The 24,797-nt window shown below is 34.9% G+C and overlaps 2 protein-coding genes across 2 annotated transcripts; one reads left to right on the top strand and one right to left on the bottom strand.

Moving 5' to 3' along the window:
- The first annotated feature begins 5,260 nt into the window (after window positions 1-5,260).
- On the top strand, window positions 5,261-6,499 carry LOC126694169 (uncharacterized). Its single transcript, XM_050390248.1, has 2 exons — window positions 5,261-5,326; window positions 5,516-6,499. The coding sequence occupies exon 2, from the start codon at window positions 5,528-5,530 to the stop codon at window positions 6,263-6,265; it is 738 nt and encodes a 245-aa protein (XP_050246205.1). The 5' UTR covers window positions 5,261-5,326; window positions 5,516-5,527; the 3' UTR covers window positions 6,266-6,499.
- Window positions 6,500-12,818: 6,319 nt separating this feature from the next.
- Window positions 12,819-18,789, bottom strand: LOC126697475 (CASP-like protein 4D1). Its single transcript, XM_050394489.1, has 3 exons — window positions 18,588-18,789; window positions 18,154-18,289; window positions 12,819-13,266 (listed from the first exon to the last, which is right to left on the bottom strand). The coding sequence occupies exons 1-3, from the start codon at window positions 18,752-18,754 to the stop codon at window positions 13,060-13,062; spliced, it is 510 nt and encodes a 169-aa protein (XP_050250446.1). The 5' UTR covers window positions 18,755-18,789; the 3' UTR covers window positions 12,819-13,059.
- Between the last annotated feature and the right edge of the window lie 6,008 nt (window positions 18,790-24,797).

The raw sequence follows: 24,797 nt of genomic DNA, 5'->3' as shown, positions 1-24,797 counted from the left end.
AGTGTAGCCCCTAGTGGAACTTTATATTAGGACAACAATAGCGTGCTGCTGGAAATGATGGAAGGGCTTTCGCAGACCCTTGTTTGACAAGGGCTTGATCCTACCACCGCCTGTGCCAACGCACAAGCCTTCCCACAGACGGCGCCAATTGTAAAGACTAAATTTGTAACGATCCCAAACTGGTATTGGGTTCGAACGTAAAGGCTCAAACAATAAAATTTGTAAAGAGTGGGCTAAAAGGCTAGGCCTTAATCACCGGACAGTGGTTAGTCATGATATTCATGGTAATCGTACAAGGGTGAACTGCGCTGGCCCAAGAAGATTTTCTCCTCGGCACGGCCTGGGAGGCTCTGGTTCTTGGCCCTCGTCATAGGAGCTTAATGTTCTTATTATTCCTTTCACTTTTGGTTGCCCCCCCTTCTTGGCGCCTGAGTTCTTACATTATATAGCCTCTCTCAGTTGATCCTGACCTTTCATTTGTTGATCAGACAGGTAACTAGTTGAGTGCCTGTCCCATCAGCCACCTCCCCCCAGTTTCTGTTAGTTGCAATAACCGAAGCCACACTATTCAGGGGTCTTTTCCCATCAATATGGTTAGGACGTTTGTTGGCGCATTCAATGCGGAGGTGACATCTTTTCCTTGAACCACTCCCACACTGTACCCCCGTGCGAGTCCCACTCTACTCACCTTTTCTTTTGGGAGCGTTTCGGAGACTGCCTTTGATGACGTGTCGTTTTTCCCTTTTGGTCCGTAAGATGTCAAGGAAAAGGTCATTCTCGGCTGCATCTCTAGGCCATTTGGACCTTCGCTACTTGTCCTCGGCAACTACCCTCCTCGGCGCGGCCTAGGAGGCTCTAATGGAAAGTGGGCCAAGACCTCAAATTCTCTGGCCCCACAAGAAGAAAAGCTCATACCTCTACTATGCTTTAAAATATGTATATATATATATATATATATATATATATACATTGGGATTTACACTGCTTTTATAGTGTTTGTAGGGCCAGAGAATTTGAGGTCCCGGCCCACTTTCCATTAGAGCGTCCCAGGCCGCGTTAAGGAGGGTAGTTGCCGAGAACAAGTAACGAAGGTCCAAATGGCCTACAGATGCAGCCGAGGATGACCCTGTCCTCGGCATCCTACGGGCCAAAAGGAAAAAACGACACGTCATCAAAGACAGCCTCCGAAATGCTCCCAAAAGAAAAGGCGAGTAGAGTGGGACTCGCACGATGGTACAGTGTGGGAGTGGTTCAAGGAAAAGACGTCACCTCCGCATTGAATGCACCAACAAACGTCCTAACCATATTAATGGGAAAAGACCCCTGAACACTGTGGTTTCGGTTATTACAACTAACAGAAAGTGGGGGGAGGCGGCTAATGGGATAGGCACTCGAGTAGTTACCTGCCTGATCAACAAATGAAAGTTCAGGATCAACTAAGAGGGGCTATATAATGTAAGAACTCAGGGGCCAAGAAGGTGGGGGCAACCAAAAGTGAAAGGAATAATAAGAACATTAAGCTCCTATAATGAGGGCCAAGAACCAGAGCCTCCAAGGCCGTGCCGAGGAGAAAATCTTCTTGGGCCAGCGCGGTTCACCCTTGTGCGATTACCATGAACACCATGACTAACCACTGTTCGGTGATTAAGGCCTAACCTTTTAGCCCACTCTTTACAAATTTTATTGTTTAGGCCTTTACGTTTGAACCCAATACCAGTTTGGGATCGTTACAAATTGAGTCCTTACAGTGTTCATGATTAATCTTGTAAATTTGGAGATAAATTATTAACGTTTGAGTTTGAGTTTAAATTGGACTTGTTAAAGAGATAGGATTTCACTTATTGTTAAGTTTGGACTAAACAAAAATAATTTTATTTTTAAAAAATGATAATGATGTGGCAAATTCTAAAGATGTCAATAAAAAGTCAAATGCTTCAGTTTATATATATATATATATATATATATATATATATATATATACACACTACATTTGCTTACCTATATATTGAATGAGCAAATCTATCTACGCGCACAAAGACACAACCTTTTTTTTAATCATAAATTCATAATAGGCCGAAATATGTTTTGTTATTTATACCATTTTCACTTAAATCCACCACTAAATCATGTTCACATGAAGTTAATATTAAAATACTTTAAAAATTTGTGAAAATTTTACTATGAATTTTTATATTTTGATAAATACTAATTTATATTAAATCTTCAGCAGCTTTCTTTTTCAGTCTGCTGAATTAATCAATCTTCAACAGCCCAACCGTCCAAGCCAAAAATTCCAAATAAAAAACTCTCAGGACACGCTATGAAGAAATCACCAGTGAATTTCATGATATTTTCATATTAAATATACTTCAAACTTTCTTAACAATGAAGGAAGAGATTGGTCTTCGGAGAGAGCTTTTTCTTTTTTTTCTTTTTCTTTTTTTAAATATAAGTTTCAAAACCCCATGCATATGGCTAAACTTCCCGTTAATTGTTAATGGAATATATGACTTGCCGTGCTGGATTTGTCATCATTAATAATTATCGAGAAGTCGTCATCATATATCGTCACCACTTATGATATCATATATGGTACTTGCAACTGTCTTCACATGTGCATACATTTGTTCTTGTTCTTCTTTTTCGTTTTTGGTAAGAGAATAAGCACAGTTGGAGTGTTGGACCCATTTGGTAGAAATGTGCTTATTGGTGTTGGACCCATTTTGTGTACATGTGGTTTTGTCTAAAGAGGCATAAAATATGTAGCATTTAGATGTGCCAAGAATTCATGCATGAAATCTTGGGTCTATATACGGCATCATATATCCATTGTAACAAATTCAAGTACTTGATTAGTAACAAGGGTCATTCTACCGTACCCCAAAAAAGGGGGTACAATACCCCCTTAAATCTGAACCCTTCATTTAATATTGTTTTAATCTTGTCCGTTGATATAATTTTAATGGGTTTTGGTTCCCGGCTAAACAGGTTTTATATATAAACCAAAAATTATAACATTAATCATACTTTTCTCCTCTCACATTTGCTTCTCTACCTCCGCCTGTCTCAATTTGCCTCTCTAAACAAAACCCTCAAAATAGCTAAAACCATACAAGAACCAAACAGCCGCACACCCAAAACCTCAAATCGGCGTTGCTTCTTCTCATCCAATCCAACTCATCGACGCCACTCTCTAATCCAACTCGGCGGCACTTATATCATAGACAAGCCAGAAAAAAGTATCCACACGCCACTCGTGTCAAAAATCAAAATCATTGCATTTTATAACCACACGATTCAACTAGTAAAATTTTTTTATTGAATAAAAGACTTAAGATTCATATCTTACTTATACTAAAAATTAATTAATATTTTAATTTAATGAAAAAAAGTAATTATTAGAGCGGACCTCATTGATTAGAATTCTTTCCTATCTAAAATAAAAATAAAAATAAATTTTTTTTTAGAAAGTTTCAACTTATGACATCCAATCTTGATGATGCTCTTTGTTATCAGACCAAAATACCAATCGGTTTTAGGTGTGTGCGAATATTGAAGTTCAGATCTCTTACTCAATTATCAAAGACTTTACTAGTTGAACTAACTGAAACCCACAAAATATAAATAAATAAAACACATGGTTTGGCCAGTTTTTACTTTTTAGTTTTTACATATATATATATATATATATATATTCAAAACCGTGTAAAAGTTCTTTGAAAGATTTATTTCAACTTAATTACGTGTAAGCCTACCAAGCACCGCCCATAAATATAATACAAAAAGACCATTAAAAAATGCCTCACTTCCCGCGGAAAAGGAGCAGCGGGATATTTCATTCCTAGAAGTTACAAGAACTCGTGTCATACTGGATTTCTAGTTTTTACATGGAAAGTGCAGAGAAAGTGGATTATTATAATAAGTGTTTGGATAGCGGATTTGCACGTCTACATTTCCCTTTTTCTGCATTTTTTTTTTTTTCCAAGTAGTAGTTGTTGACGAAGTCTTTCATGAACAGTGCATCTGTGTACTGTTCATGGACTCACAAACTTCACTTTTTCATTAAAAATAGGTCATACGGTACTATTCACATATTTAAAAATTATTTTGTTACAGTGTTTTCAGTTTTCAGTTTCAGTAAAATAAGTTCTATCCAAATGGACCCTTAATCATTACCTTGACTTTATTTTCAATGATTCCTTATTTCCTTTTACGTCTATGTCTAGAAGATGCTGGAATATTTTTCATTGTGTGCCTACGTGAAGAATTTCAGAATTAAAAGGATTAATGCTTAGGACATAGAAAAATATATAATTTTGTGTCACAATTTACCACGTAGTGAGTTATGATTGGTGTAGATGTATCCTCACATGATCCACCATCATACTTACACCAATTATAATTTGTCACGTGGTGAGTTGGGGCACAAAATTGTGTACTTTTCTATATCTTGAGCATTACTTAATTAAAAGCTATCTAAAATGGCGCAATTAATTTTAAGCACACTGATGTCATAATTAAGTTGGCTATAAATTGGACTATGGGTTTGTTTGGATACCGCTTATTACTAAAAACTGAAAATTGAAAATACTGTAGCAAAATAATTTTTAAATGTGTAAATAATGCCGTGAGACCAAGTTTTAAAGTTGTTTTTATCACATTCTATACTTGCGGGTTTTATGAATAATACACGGGACCCAAAACAAAAACACAAACACCCAAAACGTATAACCTGCCATTGTCCAAACTCACATAGAGGGTCCGTTTGAATACAGCTGAAAGCTGAAAACTGAAAATTAAAAACACTGTAATAAAATAATTTTTAAATGTGTAAATAGTACCGTGTGACTTATTTTTAATGAAAAAGTTACTAAAAAGTAAAATTGGTAGGTTTTAGAAATTGTACACGAACCCAATGTGTACTGTACACGGAAGAAAATTCAACTCTCACCCAAAAAAAATCGTGGGAAGCGCAGCACGCGCTTCCCAAACTACACGGAAGAAAATTCAACTCTCACCCAAAAAAAATCGTGGGAAGCGCGTGCGCACACACATGTTCAATTATGGCAGAGATTAGGTAACATATGGGACCCCAAATTAGAGAATTAATGTGCCACGAAGTTTAACTCAATTGACAGGAAATTTCTACCAAAAAGCCAAACCTACAAATTTTTTTTTTTTTTTTTTTTTTGTGTGTTTTTGACCCTATAAATTAAGGAGTTCAGAGTCCTGTCTCTCCTATGTTATTTTATAGAGACAACAAAAAGAGTTGCAGAGAAACATAAAAGTCATAGCAAATTCCAAGACAAGCAGACCGCAGAACCAGGTACTTTAATTTTAATCTAGCATGAAACAGCGACATCTATCAACATCGGATTACGTGAAATCTCCTTCTTAATAAAGAAAACAAATATTTTGATTTTGATTTGTAATTGATTTTTTCAAACTCTATATTTCTTTCTTGGAAAAAGTTGTCTCTAAATAATTTGCTGAATATAATTTTTTTTTGGTGCAGATAAGAACTAATATGGGGAAAACTCATAGTAGCCACCCGGAGCATGAGCTTGAGCTTAAGAACTATCAAAAACCCTACATATGCGATGGATGCAAGGAAGATGGCTTTGGAAAGAGATACAGATGTGAGGAGTGCGACTATGATCTTCACGAAGATTGCATGTTTAACAAGTCTACCACGACCCACAAGTTCTTCAAAGAATCCACTTTCAAATTCTATGATAAACCCCCTAGGAAATGTGATAAAATAAACTGCAACGACTGCAAAAGATATTGTGATGCATGTGGGAAACACATCAAAGGTTTCGTCTACCATTGCGATGAAAAGGACTGGGATTTGCACCCTTGTTGTCGCAACCTCAATAATGAACTCAAAATTGATGGTGTGAAATTTCACCTTGGTGAGACTGTCTCAAAGTGTTCATGGTGCAATCAAAAGAAGATTAAAGATAGTTGGTCAAAAATTAAGGGATGGTCATACGTATCGGCATGTGACACGTATCATTTTCACGTTTACTGTGCAATGGAAATGGTGATAGAGGGATGGAAGAATGGAACGGCTAATAGTAATGATTGTTTGGCTATAGAGAATTTGGAGCTACCCATTCAACGTCAATTGAATAGAAACGGTGGGAGAGGTAACAAGTACTGGAGGATAGCCAAAATATTTCTCAAGACTATTGTTAGTATTCTTCTTGGCGATCCAACAATAACTCTTGGCAGTCTTCTAGTTGATCTGGTCATCAAATAATTTGGTGTTGGCTTCAAATAGATAATTGCTTTGTATTTGTCTTTTATCAACGGTTGTGTGCATGTATTTTTTATTTTTTTTTTTTTTTTTTGAGACTATTCAATAGTTGGAAGAGAGAGAATTTGAATAATAGATGTATTTACTAAAAACACGGTGTCAATTGTTGTTGTTAATTTATTTTTGTGCAACATATATGAAGAATTGAAGATAAAGTTTTGTGTATAATTTTATCCATTACTACGTGCACACGTTATGTTATTTTCCATGTCGCGGTCAAGGAATATTTTTATTGATAAGATTTTGAGTGCTTTGTTTGATAGAGCTTTTAGTCGTTATTGACCTCTTTTGATGTTGTCATATTGTCGGGCATGATTGTAACTGAAAAGGTCCTGATGTCATCCAACATCCAAGAAGACAAGAAATAATAAGTATAATTTCATTCATGAAAATCTGGATTCTATTTGATTGATTTTCCAAAAAAAAAAAAAAAAAAGGAAGAGGTATATTCGGCGGTTTGATTCAAACCTACCTCATCGGATCACTGTCCTGTTACGGTGTTACCAACTCCGTCCTCAAGGTTAATTTTCAGTTCAAGAATCATAACTATTCAAATTTGTAGTTTTTTTTTTTTTTTTTTAATTTTCAAGCTTTATATTTTTTAGGTGCAAACTTTCAACCAATAAGAGAAATTAACTCTAAAAAAAAGATGTCTAAACCACTTCATCTTTAATACTGTTTGTACGTAAGTAACCTTGTAATGAAATCTTTTCTCTTTTTTTTACGAGGTAATATTTGTTATTTAAATTTAATATAATAAACTCATTAGAGCATTATCATTAGGTGTGTTAAATGTGTTAAATGTTATAATATTTGACATTTGGCATATTAAACACCAAAAACAAAGCATCATCAGGTGTGCTATATGTGCCAAAATTTTGAGACATGCTACAGTACGCTCTCAAATATGAGAGCGTACGGACAAGAATGCCAAAATTTTTATGTTTATTTTATTCTGTTTTCCTCTCTCCTCCCAACACATCTCTCCTCGGACAACAACTTTAGAGTCTCCCAAGGCGCGCTCCAAGCTTTGGACTCCGCCGCCATGCTCTCCAGCGACCACTTCAAGCTCCACTTCAACACCGCCCTCGTCCCCTCCATTGTCAAGCGCCTCAGCGACTCCAAACAACCCATCCGCAATACCGCCCGGCAGTTCCTCCTCATGCTCATGCAAGTCTCTTCTTCGTCCATGACTCCTCACTTACGCTTGGAGTCAAAAGAGCTAGGTTTGATGGATCTCCCACCTCCGATGCTTTTGGGTTCTTTGATTTGGGATGGCTTTGATGGGTCTCCCACTCCGACGCATCACTCCCACAAGAGCTGGCAGACGCTTTTGGGTTTTTTTTTTATGATATTTTAATATAATGTATATATTATTTTAATGTATGAGATTGAAGAATAGAACATCTGATAAATAGGATATTGTAAAATGATATGCTAAAATGATAAAATAGATATTTGGTGTGTCAAAATGACATTTTTTATTAGAGAGCTGATGAAAATGCTCTTATATTGGTATTCTAACCAAATTATTTAACAATGCTCATCTCATATTATTATTATTTTAATTTTTTTTTTTTAAAAAAAGGTTCATCTTACTGCCTCTCTCAACTACATGAATAGATCTGTATTTATAAGAAAAAATTTACTTATTTTAGAATTAAAATTATTATAATACTTAGAAAATATTGCTCATTCCTCTCACATAAGAGACAGGTCTTACACGTGAGTCTTACTATAAAGCCCACTCCTCATGTGAGAGGAGGAATGCTCCAAAGTATGTAATAGTTTTGTGATGCCCCAATTTGATTGATTGTGTGATGTGTGTGAGTGTGTGATGAGTCCCACATCGGGTATTTACTGGGTTGAACTGGGCTTTATTAACAACTACAAGGAGCCTCAATTGTAACTAGTCCTTTTGAGGTATAGCGCAGATGTGGCTAGCGCTTTTCCTTGGGTCGTTACATATGGTATCAAAGCGGACCCGGTAACCCTGTGTGGGCTCAGAGACACTACCCCACAAAGTGGGCCCTAACGAGGACGTTAGGGATTTAAGTGGGGGAGATTGTGATGCCCCAATTTGATTGATTGTGTGATGTGTGTGGGTGTGTGATGAGTCCCACATCGGGTATTTACTGGGTTGAACTGGGTTTTATTAACAACTACAAGGAGCCTCAATTGTAACTAGTCCTTTTGAGGTATAGCGCAGATGTGGCTAGCGCTTTTCCTTGGGTCGTTACAAGTTTACTTTTCTCAACATAGTACTTAGAGTATCTCCAGCAGATTAGGCAAATTTTTGTACTGCTTGGAGAATGAACAGTGACTTTTACTTTTTAGCTATCCACTTTTTTAAATACACTTTCCAACAGATTCTCTATCTCATTTAAATTTTATTTTTTCATTCATTATTTATTCTTTTTTTAACAACTACACATCTTCCAACATTTTTTTATTCAATACCTGATTATTATAATAGGAAAAAAATATTTGAAGAATGAATAGTAACTCATCAGACTTAATAAGCTACTGTTCATGAGCCAAAAAAAATTCCAAGTATAAAGAGTTCATTGGAGACCTATTTTATGGGTTCACTCTCTATAGTAGAGAGGATTTTGTGTTTAGCTCTCCTCTTAGAGATGCTCTTAAATCTACTTCATCACGCAAGACCAACTGACATATTGATATTTTATTTATTTATTCCTTAACTAAAGGGTTGGGCTTTCATTCATCCCAATCCCATTGATTAACGTTGCTGGGCCTTAAGAAAAACATCATTATCAAATGACTAGGCCTCGCAATAGAAGTGGAGAAATCTGTAGGGAGGGATTACTATCTTAATCCTCAAGAGCCTCATACCTGTCCTCCTTGCTTGTTATCAATAATCTCCGTTAGAAATTTACATCAACTTGACACATTGGGCTTTCTTACTAATAAATAAAACTTCTAAGTGGTAGGATAAATACCTTGTATAATACAAGGCTAAAAGGCAAATTATACCTCTAAAATTTAGAGGTCTTTGAATTTTACACCCTAAGATTTTAGAATTTGAATTTTACCACTTACACTAACAGTCCTTCCTTCCATATTTTCCCTTAAATGTCATATAAGCTTACCATGCATATTTAATTCATCTAATAAATTGATGTCACATCATTTTTATAGCATAAAAAAATTTAAAATTTAAAATAAATATTCTTAAATCAATGTAAAATCGTATTTGAATGTGGTATTAAATAATTAAATTGTACTTCGTAATGATATGTGTAGATTTAGAGGACTAGGCACATTTTGGAGCATAATCAAGTGTTTGAAAAGCTTTATACACTCATGTTAGTAGTTGAATGACAGACTAACCAGTTGCGATTTTAGATATAAACACTCCATTTACTTAATGAAAGCTCATTTACATATATGATTCTGTCAAAAAACAAAAAATGTTAACAACTAAAAGTTATCACATATGCAAAATTTATGCCTTATATCTATCCAATCAAAACCCAAGATAGATAAGAGTCTTGTAATGTGTGTGTGTGTGAAAATCTCTCAATTCTGCAGTTTGTTCAAAGCCAGCCCTGTTTTCACTAGGTTTGCTAGGTTTGTGTCTGATAACTATTCAAATTTGCAATTTCAAATGCAAGTCTTGTAATTTGAATTTTAAAATCATTTATATCATGGCTGATATTCTGAACAAATTATTTTGGTAAGAAGTTCATTTCACCCACTGCCTTCATCTCTCGTACATGGTTTTTTCTTTTTCTTTTTCTTTTTTTTTTTTCTTTTTTTAAACCAATGACCAAGCCCTCAATACATGGGATCGAATCAATATTTGTAGTGTCTAGTCCCTATTTATTGGCGCAGTGCGTTACATATACAATGTGCTGGCCCAACAAGCATTGATGTTAGTTTCTTAATTTCTTCACTAAAGGAATGGGCTCTTATGGAGACCATGGATTTTAGGATCTACGTTATTGGGCCTTAAGGCAAGCACAACCACAGATGCCTCCCATAGGAGAATTTCCTAGCTTGTTGATTAGTAACATTAGTTATCACTTATCAATCATAAATAGTAGATTCCACTCAACATTTCTTATCTAGAATCGGCCTGAATGGACAGCAGTTTAACAAGGGTTGTTTTACATCTAATTTGTGAGAAAAAACATAGGTGGAATGCTGCACTAAACCCATCATGACTCAAATTAGTGACACGCTTATTCATTTTTAATTACATGTCATCATCCTAACGTGTACTAGAAGCATTAGACTCAAGCCATATAGTCCAATTTTGACAATCATTATTTGTCAGATTTGTTTCAACCAAATTGACCCAATTGTTTAATTATATTGTTTTTAAAGATACAAAAGGATTTAATTATGGCATCCATTCTATGGTGACATCATATTTAGAGTCAAGTAGTATGTCCTAACTTATCAGAGCAATTATTCATGTTCAATTACTGAGTCACATATAGTAGGAGAACTATATTTGGTAGTTGCACGGTCATTCAATTCAAAGGAAAAAGAAAAGAAAAAACGTAAATGTAATAAACTATAAAAAGGACCTAAAATTTGCATAATCACTAAAATTGGAACTCTTGTTCTATTTGTGTATCAACAGAATAGTACATGAAAATTTTATTAGTCTGCCATCAGATTACAATTCGAAATGGAGGAAATTTCACATCCAAGAGAGAAATTATCACTACAAGTCGAGGGGCAAATATGCATAAATCAAAATCATAGAAAAGAAAAAGAAAGTTCAAGCAATTAAGCTTTGATAGAAATTGTTTTCTCCATAATAATCAAACTTTCTTTGGAAGTGCATGAGAAGATATAACTGATAATATAGCAGTGCAGACGAAGGCGAGGAAGAGGAGGTAGCTGATACAAATGCCAAACGCTAGGTTAAGAAAATGAAATACATATACATGCCATGCTTCAATTAATAGTAATAAATTGGAAATTTTACAGCGCTAACCTGTAGGAATTAACATTATCAAACTATACCTGGAGTATTAGAAAACCGTAATATGCTGTTGATGTATCGGTGGTAAGGACTATGAGCGATATTAATAGGAGAACTGAAGTGAAGACTTTCAATGAAAGAATGGCAATTTGAGAAGCTGAGGACGTTGGTTCTACCATCCTCCACCAAAAAAAACCCACACTCAAAATGCTCTATGCTGGGATTAGCACTGTAACTCTCAATTTATAGCCAATTCAGAGGTTGATCCACCATTGACTTTGGCCTCATCACCATGAAAATGGACCCCATTGGAGGTCTTACTTGGAAAAGCAAGCTAACTTAATTTGGAAGCATATGTACTAAACCTGAATATAGTTCATTGGTTTGACCTAATAATGACTCGATGCTTAAACCGGTTCGAGTCTCTAATTAAAAATTTTAAGTGAACGACATGCATGTTGAGTTCACCTTGATATACACTAGGATGAGCTCTAAAAACCATTGAAAAAGACAATTTTATATTGCCAAATTCCAATGCAGGCCCTCGAGAAAAACCAATTGAAACCGACTTCGAACATAACTACCTCGGTTTGTGGGTCATTTTCACTCCAATGGCCTAGCGATCAATACATGGATTGAATAAATATATGTAGAATTGTAATCTCCAGTCTCTACTTATCGGTGTGAAGCGTGTTACACTTACAACGTCTTGTAGGCCCAACAAGCATTGATGTTAGTTTCATAGTTTCTTCACTAAAGGGTTGGGCTATTATGGAGACCATGGATTAACCTTATTGGACCTCAAGATGAGCACAACCAAAGATGCCCACCATAGGAAAATTTCCTAGCTTGTTGAATTACTAATCATGAATCATAGATTCTATTCAACATTTTTTTTTTCAAATCTAGAATAGGCCCAGATGGACAGCAGTTTGACAATGAGCAGTTTTACGTCTAATTTGTAATTTGTGAGAGAAAGCTTGGGTCCAATACCTCTATTTTACTGTTCTTGTCACTATTTAAGATAGTGACACATGTTCACTTTTGAGTTTTGACCATGTGTCATCCTGATAAGTTTAGTGCATTGAAAGTATTAGCCAAATATATTTATGATGACCATTATGTGTATGTTTTGTGTCGACCAAATCGACCCAATTGTTTAATCATATTTTTGTATAAAATACAAAAGGATTTAATTATAGCATTCATTCTATGGTGATGTCATATTTAGAGTCAAGTAGTATCTCCTAATTTATCAAAGTAATTGATTATCAAAAATAAATAAATAAATAAAAAAGATTATCAAAAACTTATCAAAGCAATTATTCATGTTCAGCTACTAAAAATCCCATTAGAGTAGAAGGAGAACTATACTTGGTAGTTGCACAATCATATATTTCAAGGGGGGAAAAGGAAAGAGAAGAAAAAACACAAATATAAATTATGTAGTAAACTATAAAAAGGACCTGCATAATCACTAAAATTGGAATAGTGATAATTAAGTTAGGACATACTACTTGTTCAATTTGGGCATCAATTGAATAGTGCATGAAAATTGTATTAGTCAACCAGCAAATTACAATTCGAAATGGTGGAAATTTCACATCAAAGAGAGAAATTATCACTACATGCCAGGGGGCTAATCATTAATTCAAATGCCCCAACTTTAAAAAACCACAAAGAAAATTGAAAATGTGCATAAATCAAAATCATAGAAAAGAAAAAAGAAACTTCGAGCAATAAGCTTTGATTGAAATCGCTTTCTCCATGACAATCAAACTTTCTTTGGAACTGCATACGAAGATATAACTGATAATATAGCAGTGCACACGAAGGCAAGGAGGAGGAGGCTAGCTGATGCATATGCCTTCTCATAAAAAGATTTGTCAATAAATAGCCCAAATACATCAAATGTTGCCTTCAAATCTACTGTAACTCCAAATCCTGCAGCAGCACCTGTGGCTAATAGGTACGAAATAACCTATACACAAGTAATTTTGGGTTAGACTCTACTTCTTCTTTCAATTGAATATCAAAAAAAAAAAACTTTGGATTATATTAACTATGATATCTGCCTAGAGCATACTCAAGGTCATCACAAGGCAACTGAAATTCTAGCAAGGCAACCAAAAGTTTACATTAATTTCTTAAAAAATAGATCGGAAATGCCACTGTTCCAGTTATCAAGTTTTGGAATTGTTAAGACTTAAGTCAAAAAATATCTAATTTTCTTTTTGGGCCGAACAAAAAACTATAAATCCTGACTTTTTAAAAGATCATGCATCTATTCAGCCAACCATAGGCCCTTGAGAAACCAAGATTGATAATTAAAAAAATAAATAAATAAATAAATAAATAAAGAAGCTGTGGAAACTAATCTATATATATATAAAACCGAAGCTTTTGAAGCTTCCACAATTTTCCACATCATCGTCATTTAAAAAAAAATTAAAAAACTATTTTTATTTCCCAATCCACGTCATCATTTTTTTTTAAATCATCAGCATTATTAAAAAAAAAAAAAAAAAAACTAAAAAAACCTATTTCTATTTCCACGACAAAACCAAACCCGATACCCAAATTTTTGTTCTCCTTCCCCAAACCCTAAACCTCTTCTTACACACCACCTCTTTGTTCTCTATTTCTCTCCCTCATCTCTCTTCTCTACCCTTTCAACTTCTGATTTGTTTTTCAATCAAACCCGTTAAAACCCTAAACATCAGAGTACTAATTAGCCCAATTACGTTCTTTTCTTTTCTATTTTTTTTGTTGAATCACTGCTATTATCTAAATTAATTCTTTGCTTCTTGCATATTTCATTGACAGGTCAATCACGTTTGGTGTTTTTCATAAGGACCAATCACATGCATGTGACGGTTTTGTATTTAGGATGAAGCAAAGGGTAAAAGTGAATGTTGCCCCAAAATCTCCCGATTAAATTTCTCAAGAACTCCTTGGTAAGATCACCTTGAATCCTCAATCTTCCTTATCTTCTTCCTTTTTTGTTGCTGTTGTCCTAATCTATTTGCTTATAATTAATTTGTGGTTTTTGTTTCCATAGTTTTTGAACATTCTTGAATTAGGAAAAAATCAAGATGACTTTGAGGCTGAAGGATTGATTTGGGGTTTTTATTAGTTTTGGGATTTTGGGGTTCCTAATTAGGGTTTGCTGCAATTATAGATTTCAATTGCTAATATGTTTCCTCTTTGTTCTTTTTTGTTTTTCCCAGGGGAACACCATAGAAGATCAAATTCTACCTATGCTTTGTCTCTTTGTGTTTTGAGGTTTTAATTTAATTTAGGATTTCCTCCCTAACCTGTTCTAAATTGTGGTTTTTGGGTCCAGTTTAGCACTTTGGTTTACTAATTTGTGTTTTTTTAATTCAAAACTTTTGAATAAGGTTTTAAATATATTTTGGGTTCTATTTGTTGTTATCCATATAATTGTAGACAAGCTATGAGTCTTCCATGTTTGAAAGACTTAATCTTCATCAAAATATATGAACACTAACAAAAATATTTTTAATTTTGCATTTCGTAGGATTTAGTTTTCTGTATTTTGGTTGGTTGGTTTTGATTTAATTTATTGGGTATCAAACCTGTGAAGAATTTTGGAGAGCAAGCTTGATCAGCTTTGTGGAGGCTCTTTGTGTTCTAAACCTGCTTGTATGTTAGTAAGAGCAAAGTAGATGGTGAGGTCTTGGGTTCAAGATCCAGCCAATGTATGTGTATCTTACTTAGCTCAGTCTTTAGGCTTATCATAGCAATTTCTGTTGTAATTTTGTACAATATCAGCTCTGTTCCATTTCAATTCCTTTTATACATTGTATAGTTTCTTCTTATAGTGTTATAGTTTTTTCAATGATATGATTGTGATTTAAAATGGTATGGAGAGCTGCAAAGATATGTTTGATCTAAATTCCAAAAGGAGCAGCCAGGAGCAGCTATGCTAATTGTTACTCCCTATAAGATGCATTTAGATTTTATTTATTCTGCCACTTCCCTTATTGTTATATCACTGAATTATCCTCTAGACTTATTATATTTGTAAATGCTCTTGATGAATTTTTTTCATATTAGGGAAGTTATTAATTATCTCTAATTTGTTTTAATTGGAACTCTTACAATACAAATATGTAAGTACATATATGTAATTGCAGGTACAGAGCTACAGCCATGCTTAGCATGCCATCAACCTTGAAAGTTCAAAAACGTGTACAAAAACACTTTTGAACGTTTAGACCCCCAAAAACCAATTTAATCAACACACGCAATATGTTAAACAATAGTGTGCGGAAACTTAACATATGCTATAACATGGTATTGATTAAACAACTATCTAAGCCACAACAAAATAAACCACAGCAGATAATGTAAAGGCAGAGATAGAGAGGAAGGAAGATGCAAACACAGCGATAACACCAGATATGTTATCGAAGAGGAAACCGAAGACCTCGGCGAAAAACCTCTCCGCCGCCCTCCAAGCGGTAATCAATCCACTAGAAAATACAGTTGGGATACAAGGACAGCAATAGACCCTCCAAGCCTAATCTACCCAATGCACCTAAGCCCTCCAAGCTTCTTGCTCCAACGAGGTTGCGCCGAACCTTTTTCTTTTCTAGCTTTCCGGATTCCGCTACTACACCGTAGCATCAACCAATGAATATTGGCTCCTTCCTAACTGCTTCCCAGAACTCCAAACGTCTGTCTCACAGGGATGATAATGGTGAGAACCAGGTTTGGTATAAAGGCCTCTCAAGGATTTGACAATGGAGAGGAAGAGAGTGAGGGATTTTGATGAGACTCTAAGGTAGAGATTGTGGGTAAAACAATCTGGTTTTTCTTTAGGGTTTCTCTCTCAAAATTCTCTCTGGAAGCTCTCTTTCAATCGTGGGTTAAAAGGGTATTTATACTGAAGAGGAGTGGAATGCGAAACGTCAGGTTTTTCCAAAACAGGGGTGGCTCGCGGCTTGACCTCGCGGCTTGACTAAGTCGCGAGTTCCAGTCGCGAGTTAACCGTATGGCCAGTTGTCCTGTTTTGTCCTGTAGTGCTCCAGCTAGCATGACTGTTCATCTTCCAGCATGCTTGGCACGTGTGCAGATTCTGGCGGGTTGAAGCCGCGAGTCCAGTCGCGAGTCCCAGCCGCGACTCTCTGTTTTCTTGCACACTCTTGAGCAATCTTCACACTATCTCACTCACTACCCTTACAACAATCCCACCTAAATACAGGGTTACTAAATGCTGAATTACAAGCAAATTTGGCACGGAATAAAGCCAATTAGATGGTTGAATAAATTCAACCTTACAAACCTCATTGAAATTTATGTTGCATAAAGGATATAAGAAAGTTGTGTTGTTTTCACCTTGCAATGGCAAAGACAAGATTTAGCAAAATAAGTACAGCCTCCAAAGTTTTATTCAGCAAAAATATAATCAGGATGAGATTTTGATTGGTTTCTCATGTCAGGTAATTCTCCCAATTCTTTTCAAATTTGTTTTCCTAAATTATATCCGTTTGTCTCTCTATTTGTTTGTAAACTCCACCATTGAATCTCTGTACATCCCTATTTTTTCCTCTCTTTTTTCCATATGGATTTTTCTTTTATTTCGTTTGGTTCCCTATTGCTTGATTATTTTTCATGTTTTTTTTTTTTGTTTGATGGGTTTCCTTTGGTTTTGAAGGATTGCAAGGAACACAACCTAGAAGGTTTTAATTCTTCTACTATTCCGTTTTGTTCCTTTTTCTACTATTAAAAAAAAACGGAACAAAGTTCTCCATTGCTCTATGGTTCATCATTTTAAGTTGTACTATGTTTTTTTTTTTTTTAATTTAATTTTTTTAATGAAAAAGTTGTACTATGTTGATAAAACAAAGTTTAGAAATTTAGTACTTTTATTGTTAATTGCTTCTTCGCTGAGATGTAATTGTTCTCAACTCTATAGGATTCTCTTCTTTTTTTTTTTTTTTTTTTTTTTTGGTTATGGTTTTTTTCCCTAGCCTGTGTTTATATTAAACATGTTGATGAAAGGGTGATTATTTACATTTAAAGCTTTTTTTTTTTTTTTTAATGAGAATCACAAAGACATCTAAAACTGAAAAAGAAAGTTTAAACTCCTAGAGTTTAATATATAGATTGCTTAAGTTGAACTTTATGCCCTAAGACTTTGGGGTTACACATCAATTTTTTCATCTTTGTTGAAAATCTGAGTTGGATCATATTTTGTTCCTGAACCTATTACTGTTTTAGAATCCAAATTTTGGATTGGAATCATGCTTTTCTATATTACTTGCAATTAATTTTTTAACTCAAATCTGTAGTTGGATTGTCATATCTTTTGCCTCACAGAATGTTAAATGTTGCAGGTGGTTTCTTTTACCCAAATTTGTGTTGTGGACTTTTATTATTGCCCATAATCCATCCTATGATCCTTGCTTGACACTTGAGGTTAGAAGAAAAGGAGAGAGCCCCCCTTTTTAAATTTTTTTTTTTATTCCGTAGCTATTTTCAACCAGACAAGACTTGGTTTTTCGGCATTAATTGTAAGGCCATGAAAGTTCTTAAATTGAAGGATTTACATTGGCAACTGCTTATTCTTAACTTAAATTTGTTAAGATTCTCATCCCTTTTTTAGTCAATTTGTATTCTCCTTATATTTTCCCCCATTTTGCTCTTGCTTTAACATTCTGTACTATTATGGGTTAAAAAAAATTATAATATGCTTTGAGCCATAATATGCTTTGAGTCAAATTATAAAAATTATCCCGTGCATCGCACGGGTTAGCGACTAGTATCATTTAGACACGAAAGAAATAAGTATACCTTATCACATTTAGCAACGGAACAAAGCAAAAAAAAAAAAGTATACCTTATCACCATAGAAGTCAAGTAGAGCACCGCCATCCCCGCTTATTAAATGATTTCCCATTATAATATGAAAAATTGAGAATGCAATTTGTAAGAGGGAATATGCGAATCCAATGACATTCGTAGCAAGCATATACCTGCAATAAAAGAATAAAGAAAAAGTCGGTTATGATCATCAACTGATTAATTAGAGTCAATTAGGTATATTCTTTTTAACTTTTACCTTTACATTCTTTGTGAAATTATATGCTTTTTTATGAATAAATTCACTACAAAAACAAATTAAAAAAATATACAATAATGTTACGTCTATAAAATTTTCACAAAAATCTTAAGTGACGTGCTATATATTAATGAATAATGACGATGGACCCAAATTAAATAATATATATATATATATATATATATATATTATTATAAGTTTACAACACTTACCTGCAGGCATAAATATCATTAAAGCGTACTTTGAACGTTAGAACTTCGGTATATGCCGTTGCTGTATTGGTGGTAAGAACTATAAGTGATATAAATAGGAGAACAAAATTGAAGACTTTCCATAAAAGAGTGACAAAACGCGAAGCTGAGGATGTTGGTGGTGTCATTCTGGACTCGACCAAAATTCCTTATGCTGGGATTGGCACATTTAGCTCTCAATTTATATCCAACTCGAGTCTTAGCCACTGCTAACTTTGGCCTTATCACCAAGAATGCTGCCAAGTTCAACTAGCCCCAAGTGCCCCCACACAAAGGGTTTACTTTGAAATTCTGGCAGAGTAACGTACAAGCTGAGAGCTGACTTGCTGAGATCATTGACCCAAAAATTGTACCGCACATTATCACATATGAAAACGGAGATCATTCAGTCATTGATCCAAAAATTGTATGCACATGTCACATATCTAAAAGGAGATCGATCATTGAGTCGTCATTGACTCATGCCCACTTGCAGTATAGACGTCTATAATTCCAAGCACCTAGAGCTAGAAATTAGAATTTTCAAAGAATGCTTTCGGTGCAGTGAATGTTTTGGCCACTAGGTCAAGTGTGGAAGTACAGAACATCTATACGTGTTGTATTTTCTCAAAAATAATAATATTAATAACAAATCTCACTTTTACTCTAGAAACAAAAACAACTTATGTAAGAAAATACAACAAATAAAATCCTAATTCAACTAGAAAAATGAAAGTAATATAAAATATTTAAAAAATTATCTTCCACTCAATCAACTAATCTAATCAATTTCCTTGAGTTGAAAAAAACGCGTCCTAGAGTTTTTGGGACAATCTTCCATGATCTATTGGAACCCCAAATAATCCATTTAAAATGCTATTATTTTCTACAAGACAAGATGAATCAATATGCTACTTATTAATCTTTTCTCACTCATAATAAATCATATTGAGTAAATTCTTATTCTTGACATGTTTTGGGATACACAACGGATATCCTAAAGATGAATCCATCCATACATGTATAAAAGTTAGATTGCCTTCTACCACAAAGTTTACCCAACAATACTCTTGCACACGGCTTGTTCAACTCTTCTGGTTCTTTTTCAAAAATATCTTCTCAAAAATCATTAAGAATGTATTACACTAATCTTTCCAAATTCATACTAAGTATATCACTAGCAAAATTCAAGAGAAACTCATCACCCCGAATGAAATCATAATGTTGAATGTGTGTAAGTTCAAGCTATGGGAGATGGAAACTTCATTCATCAACAACCCATCGATCCATGCCTATTGAACTTGAGAGAAACCCATCAACCCCAATGAAAGATCATGTATTCACTCATAATGATTCTTGTACTGTTGAATGATTGTAATCAATAAAATCAACAACCTCTTGTTCTTAAATAAAGGGAAGCCCCATCAACAGCATTAGATAACGGCCGGGATCACCTTGTTTGTGTATGACTTTATCTTCATCAAATCCAATCTTGTCTCATTGACTATTCTCTTCAATAGTTGTCATAAATTGATGGATAGGATAATCCTAGTGAATGGCACCAACTCTTTCAATGTATTCATCCTCCTCTTCGACATTGTACTCCACTTCACCTCAACATTACACGGATTTGGACAACAGTTTGAGGTCAATTTCCAATAATTAAGGCAACGAGCTGCTTTGATAACACATCAAACCAATTCTCCATTCACTAAAAGAATACCTCACAAAATAAACTTTTATTAATAACAACGTAATATACTACACTTGTTGTTTAGCTTCTTTAGTGTTAACCAAATGTAGTTTAGGCAACAAAAGCTTGCAACTTCGACCCTACTACACTTTCTATTCATCTTAACAATTTTAGTGTAAACTTCCTGCAGTTTAGGCAAAAAAAGCTTGCAACTTCAACACTGCTACACTTTCTATTCATCTTAACAATATAAAGAATAAAATCACAATTCAACTAAAAAAAGGGAAATAAAGCTAAATTCATTAAGGAAAAGAGAAATAACATAAAGTATCAAAAACTATCTTCCACATAATCAACTAATATGCATCACTAGCATATTCAATAAAATGACTAAACTTTCTTAGCCAGCGCATAAGAAGAGAGAATTGACAATATGGCGGTGCATATGAATGCTGGGAAAAGGAGGTTAGCTGCTGCAAATCCCTTACTTAGATAGTTGTTGAAAGGATCATTTGATGTCTTAAACTTTTGCTTTAAAACTAGGCTAACACCAATACCTGCAGCTACCGCACTAAGTAATAGGTATGATATAATCTGCCAAAGCAATTCAAAGTCAAACTCTAAAATTAAAATATAACAAAGTTGCTACATGGGCTCCTTTTTTTTTTTTTTTTTTTTTTTTGCTAAAATAGTAGTTATTATTATTATTATTATTTTTTTTTTTTTTATTAGACTATGGGTGGCCTTATAAATGGTGAACTTGAAATGTGTAATGCCAACTTAAAAATAATAATAATAATAATGGAAGCTATTTAAACACAAAATAAGCCTAAAAAATCCAACAGTTCCATGTGAAAATGAAATTAGTACAATACATCAATACCAATATGATGATTGTACCTTGTCACCATAAAATTCATATAGAATGTATTTGTCACTCTTCATCATGTTCTGGACGATTACAAATACAATTGCTTGCAAGATTGTATTTACAATGCCGATGATGCTTGCACCAAACATGTAGCTGAAATTTAACATGAAAAGTTAAATTGTTAATTATTTTTTTAGTAATCATTCCTATTTTTTCATTAGAATGAACATTTGCCAACTTATAATTACTACTAATATATATAATTCGCTAATCATTTGACAAAATGCACTTTACTTGTAATTGGGTAGATCTAAGATGGGTTTAGTACTTCAAGAAACATGTTGTTCAAGTCAAGTATTAAAGACATGAAGGTTGGTCCAAGAAACGAGTGAAGAAAAGCTGTTCATTAAATCTCAACAGATCGACATATAGCTCAACAGATGCCTGCTATCGAGACTTAATGTGAAACTCGATAGATAGCTCGACAGCAACTCGATCTATAGAGAATTACGATTTTAGAATTTTTAGATCTGAAATTCAGCCCAGTCTTGTATATATGTTTAGGATTTCTTTTTTCACAATCCTAGACATATATAAGACTTATTTTAAAAACCGACACACAAGGATACAAAGACCAAGATACTTATTTTTTGACTTTATTAAAAAAGAAAAAGAGTTTGTATTGGAATATTGATTTGTGGGAACAAGTGATTAGCCAATTACATAAAAAAAAATAAAAAAATAAAAAATAAAAATAAAAATAAAAAATCCCTAATAATCTCACATATATCCTAACAATCTCCCCCTTTGGTAACATGACAAGGCCACAACAAACAAATGAATCATGAAAGAAGTCTTAAATCACTAAACTCATAACCACTTGTTGGGATACAAAACAAATCTAACCCTAACACAAATTCTTGAAAAACTTTGCAAGAAGAGAGTTCATGGTATGGTAGACTTTAACAACCTGTCTTTCTAAAATACTTAAACAAAACTCATCAAGGCATCTTTGTGTGAAACAGAAATAAATATTGCATACATAAAGAAACATGTGTATAAAGAGAGAAAAGAAACAACACATGGAGAGATAGGTTAAGAACAATATACATCATCATATATATATGAAAAGATAAGTACAATATATGTCAAATGGTCACAAGACCGGTATAATGAGGTAAAAGAAAGAAAAGAAAATACATAATAACCTCACTACATCCTTCAAAATGCATAAACACTCCCCCTAACAAAAATATCATATGCTAACTCAAACCCTAAATACATTACTACTCTTATCCCAAAACTACTCCCCCTTTTTGTCACAAATGACAAAGGGCAAGTCATCGAGAGGTCGTCATCTCATCATCACTGGAAGAGCTAGCATCATCATCCTCATCCTGATCATCATCACTATCCTCATCTGCCGAAGCCTCTAAAGAAGGAGATGGAAAAGCGGCGAAACCACCAAGGCGAGCCTGTTGTCATGCTATACGACCAACACGGTTGTTCACTTGACACAACTCATCAGTGAGAGTGTCAAGGCAAGTATCCATGCACTGAAACTACACCATAATGGCCTCGAGGGTCACACCACCAGTCGAGGAAGAAGGAGCAGAAGTCAAAGGAACAGCAGAAGTTGTAGGACCAGTAGACTCCACACGTGGCAGCTTCAGTCGAAGCTAGGCCTCGCTCCGCCAAACAGAATCGACATCTATGGCACCCATGGTGGTGTAATAAGGAGAGTCAGGAATGGAGGTAGAAAAATGGTGAAGGATCCGCATGATAGCCGAAGGAAAGATGAGCTTATCACGGGTCGCCATATCCTGATAGACATCAAGGATAGAAGTGATAAAGTGAGTGGGAAAGTCAATAGAAAGATCCTCTAAGAGGGACAAGAGAAAACGAGCACGAGGCTCTGTGATAGAGTTATAACGAGACAATAGAGTAAGAGTGAATGTCATCACCATGTTAAGGAATCTCAAACCTTTTGCAAGCCCGAGCATGGGGTGTTTTGCTTCCCACCCCATATGGAAGGCGTCTCACAAAAGTAAGACAAAAGCTAGTCTCTAGACACAATCTGAAGACGCTCACAACAGGGCTAATAAGGATGTGATACCCTCGGGACATGTAGTACCTCGGATATAAGATCCGAGGTAATTACAATACGTGTACCTCGAAATTTCGTGGTAAACCGAGGTACAGAGGTATCGATACCATGTATATTGGAGTAAACTCCTGTATAAACACGATAGGACACCTCAAGGGTTCTTCCATAAGAGAATCCTAGCCCCGAGTCCAAACGACACCGGGTAGAGGAGTGTCGGAAAAGTCCAACAGAACGACATGGCGCTCCAGATGAACGCCACTTTTCTGAAAGTTCTCAAAGAAGTCCTGTTGGGCCTTCCCATCACGAAACCAAACTTAAAAAGGGGGAATGGGATCAGAAGAAGAAGAAGACCTGTAACCAAATGTAGGGAATTAACCCGAATTCCCAACCTGTGAGAAACAAAAAAAAAAAAAAAAAAAAAAAAAAAAAAAAAAAAAAAAACACACGCCAAAGAAAACAATCGCACGCACAAGACAATATTTATGTGGTTCGGCAATTTGCCTACATCCACAGAGTTGCAGGGATTTCACTATTATCAGGGAAAGTACAAAATGTGGCTACAATTTTTCTTCACTCTCAGAAACACGACAACTACACAATTAAAACCCTAATCACAAAACTATGCTTTTCTACACAAAACGGGCCAAAAAAATTTTCCCGAGGGTGTTGCCCCCAGACCCCTAAAAGGCTCCTCAAAAAATCTTCCATTAAAAACCACGTAACATTATTCGAATTGGGTCGTCAAACCGAATCAAACAAAACTAGACTCCACAAAACCCAACACCAAAAAGGTTCCGAGCCAAAATGGATTTACGCTTAGGTGCCATAGCGCAGTCTATCCGAGAGAGAGGGAGAGAGAGAGAAAGAAAGAAATAGAACACAATCACAACTAGATAAAGAAAGAAAGGAAAAAAAAAAAGAGATACGTATGCATGAACATATGACGTGCAAAATTGAAATACATCATGGGTAAAACTCAATCCAAACCTACCAGCACACATCTAAATGCATGAAACATCGTTAAAATGCAAGGAATATGCAATGTACGAGCATATAGAATCAAATCAACACAACTTAACCCACAAATTTCACAAAGATCTCAAAAATCCAAAAAAAATTCAAAAACCCCAAACCTAGGTCTAAAATGCATAAATGCATGAAAATGAAGGGATTTAGAACACATATCAAGTAATCTAAGCTTGATATAGGCTGAAAATGCAGTGTGTGCAGAGATTTGAGAGAGTGAGAAGTGTTTAGAGGCAGAGAAGAGTGTTTTCTGTCAAGAGAGAGAAGTCAGAAATGAATCTGATTTCGCGCTCAGCCCTTAAATAGAAATCGCAGCTCGATAGATCGAAGTATCTGTTGAGATCTATAGAGCACTAAATCTCAACAGAAGTGAATCTGTTGAGGTTCTGTCAACAACCAGATAGAAACTTGCTCAATGGATCGAGAAGCTGTCGAGAAGCAATCGAGATGAAATCCAAAAAGCTCGATGGATCAAGAATGCGATAAGATCTATTG

This window comes from Quercus robur, chromosome 8 (genome assembly GCF_932294415.1).
Source record: "Quercus robur chromosome 8, dhQueRobu3.1, whole genome shotgun sequence".
Lineage (NCBI taxonomy): Eukaryota > Viridiplantae > Streptophyta > Magnoliopsida > Fagales > Fagaceae > Quercus > Quercus robur.
This window is presented reverse-complemented; position numbering and strand designations above follow the sequence as displayed.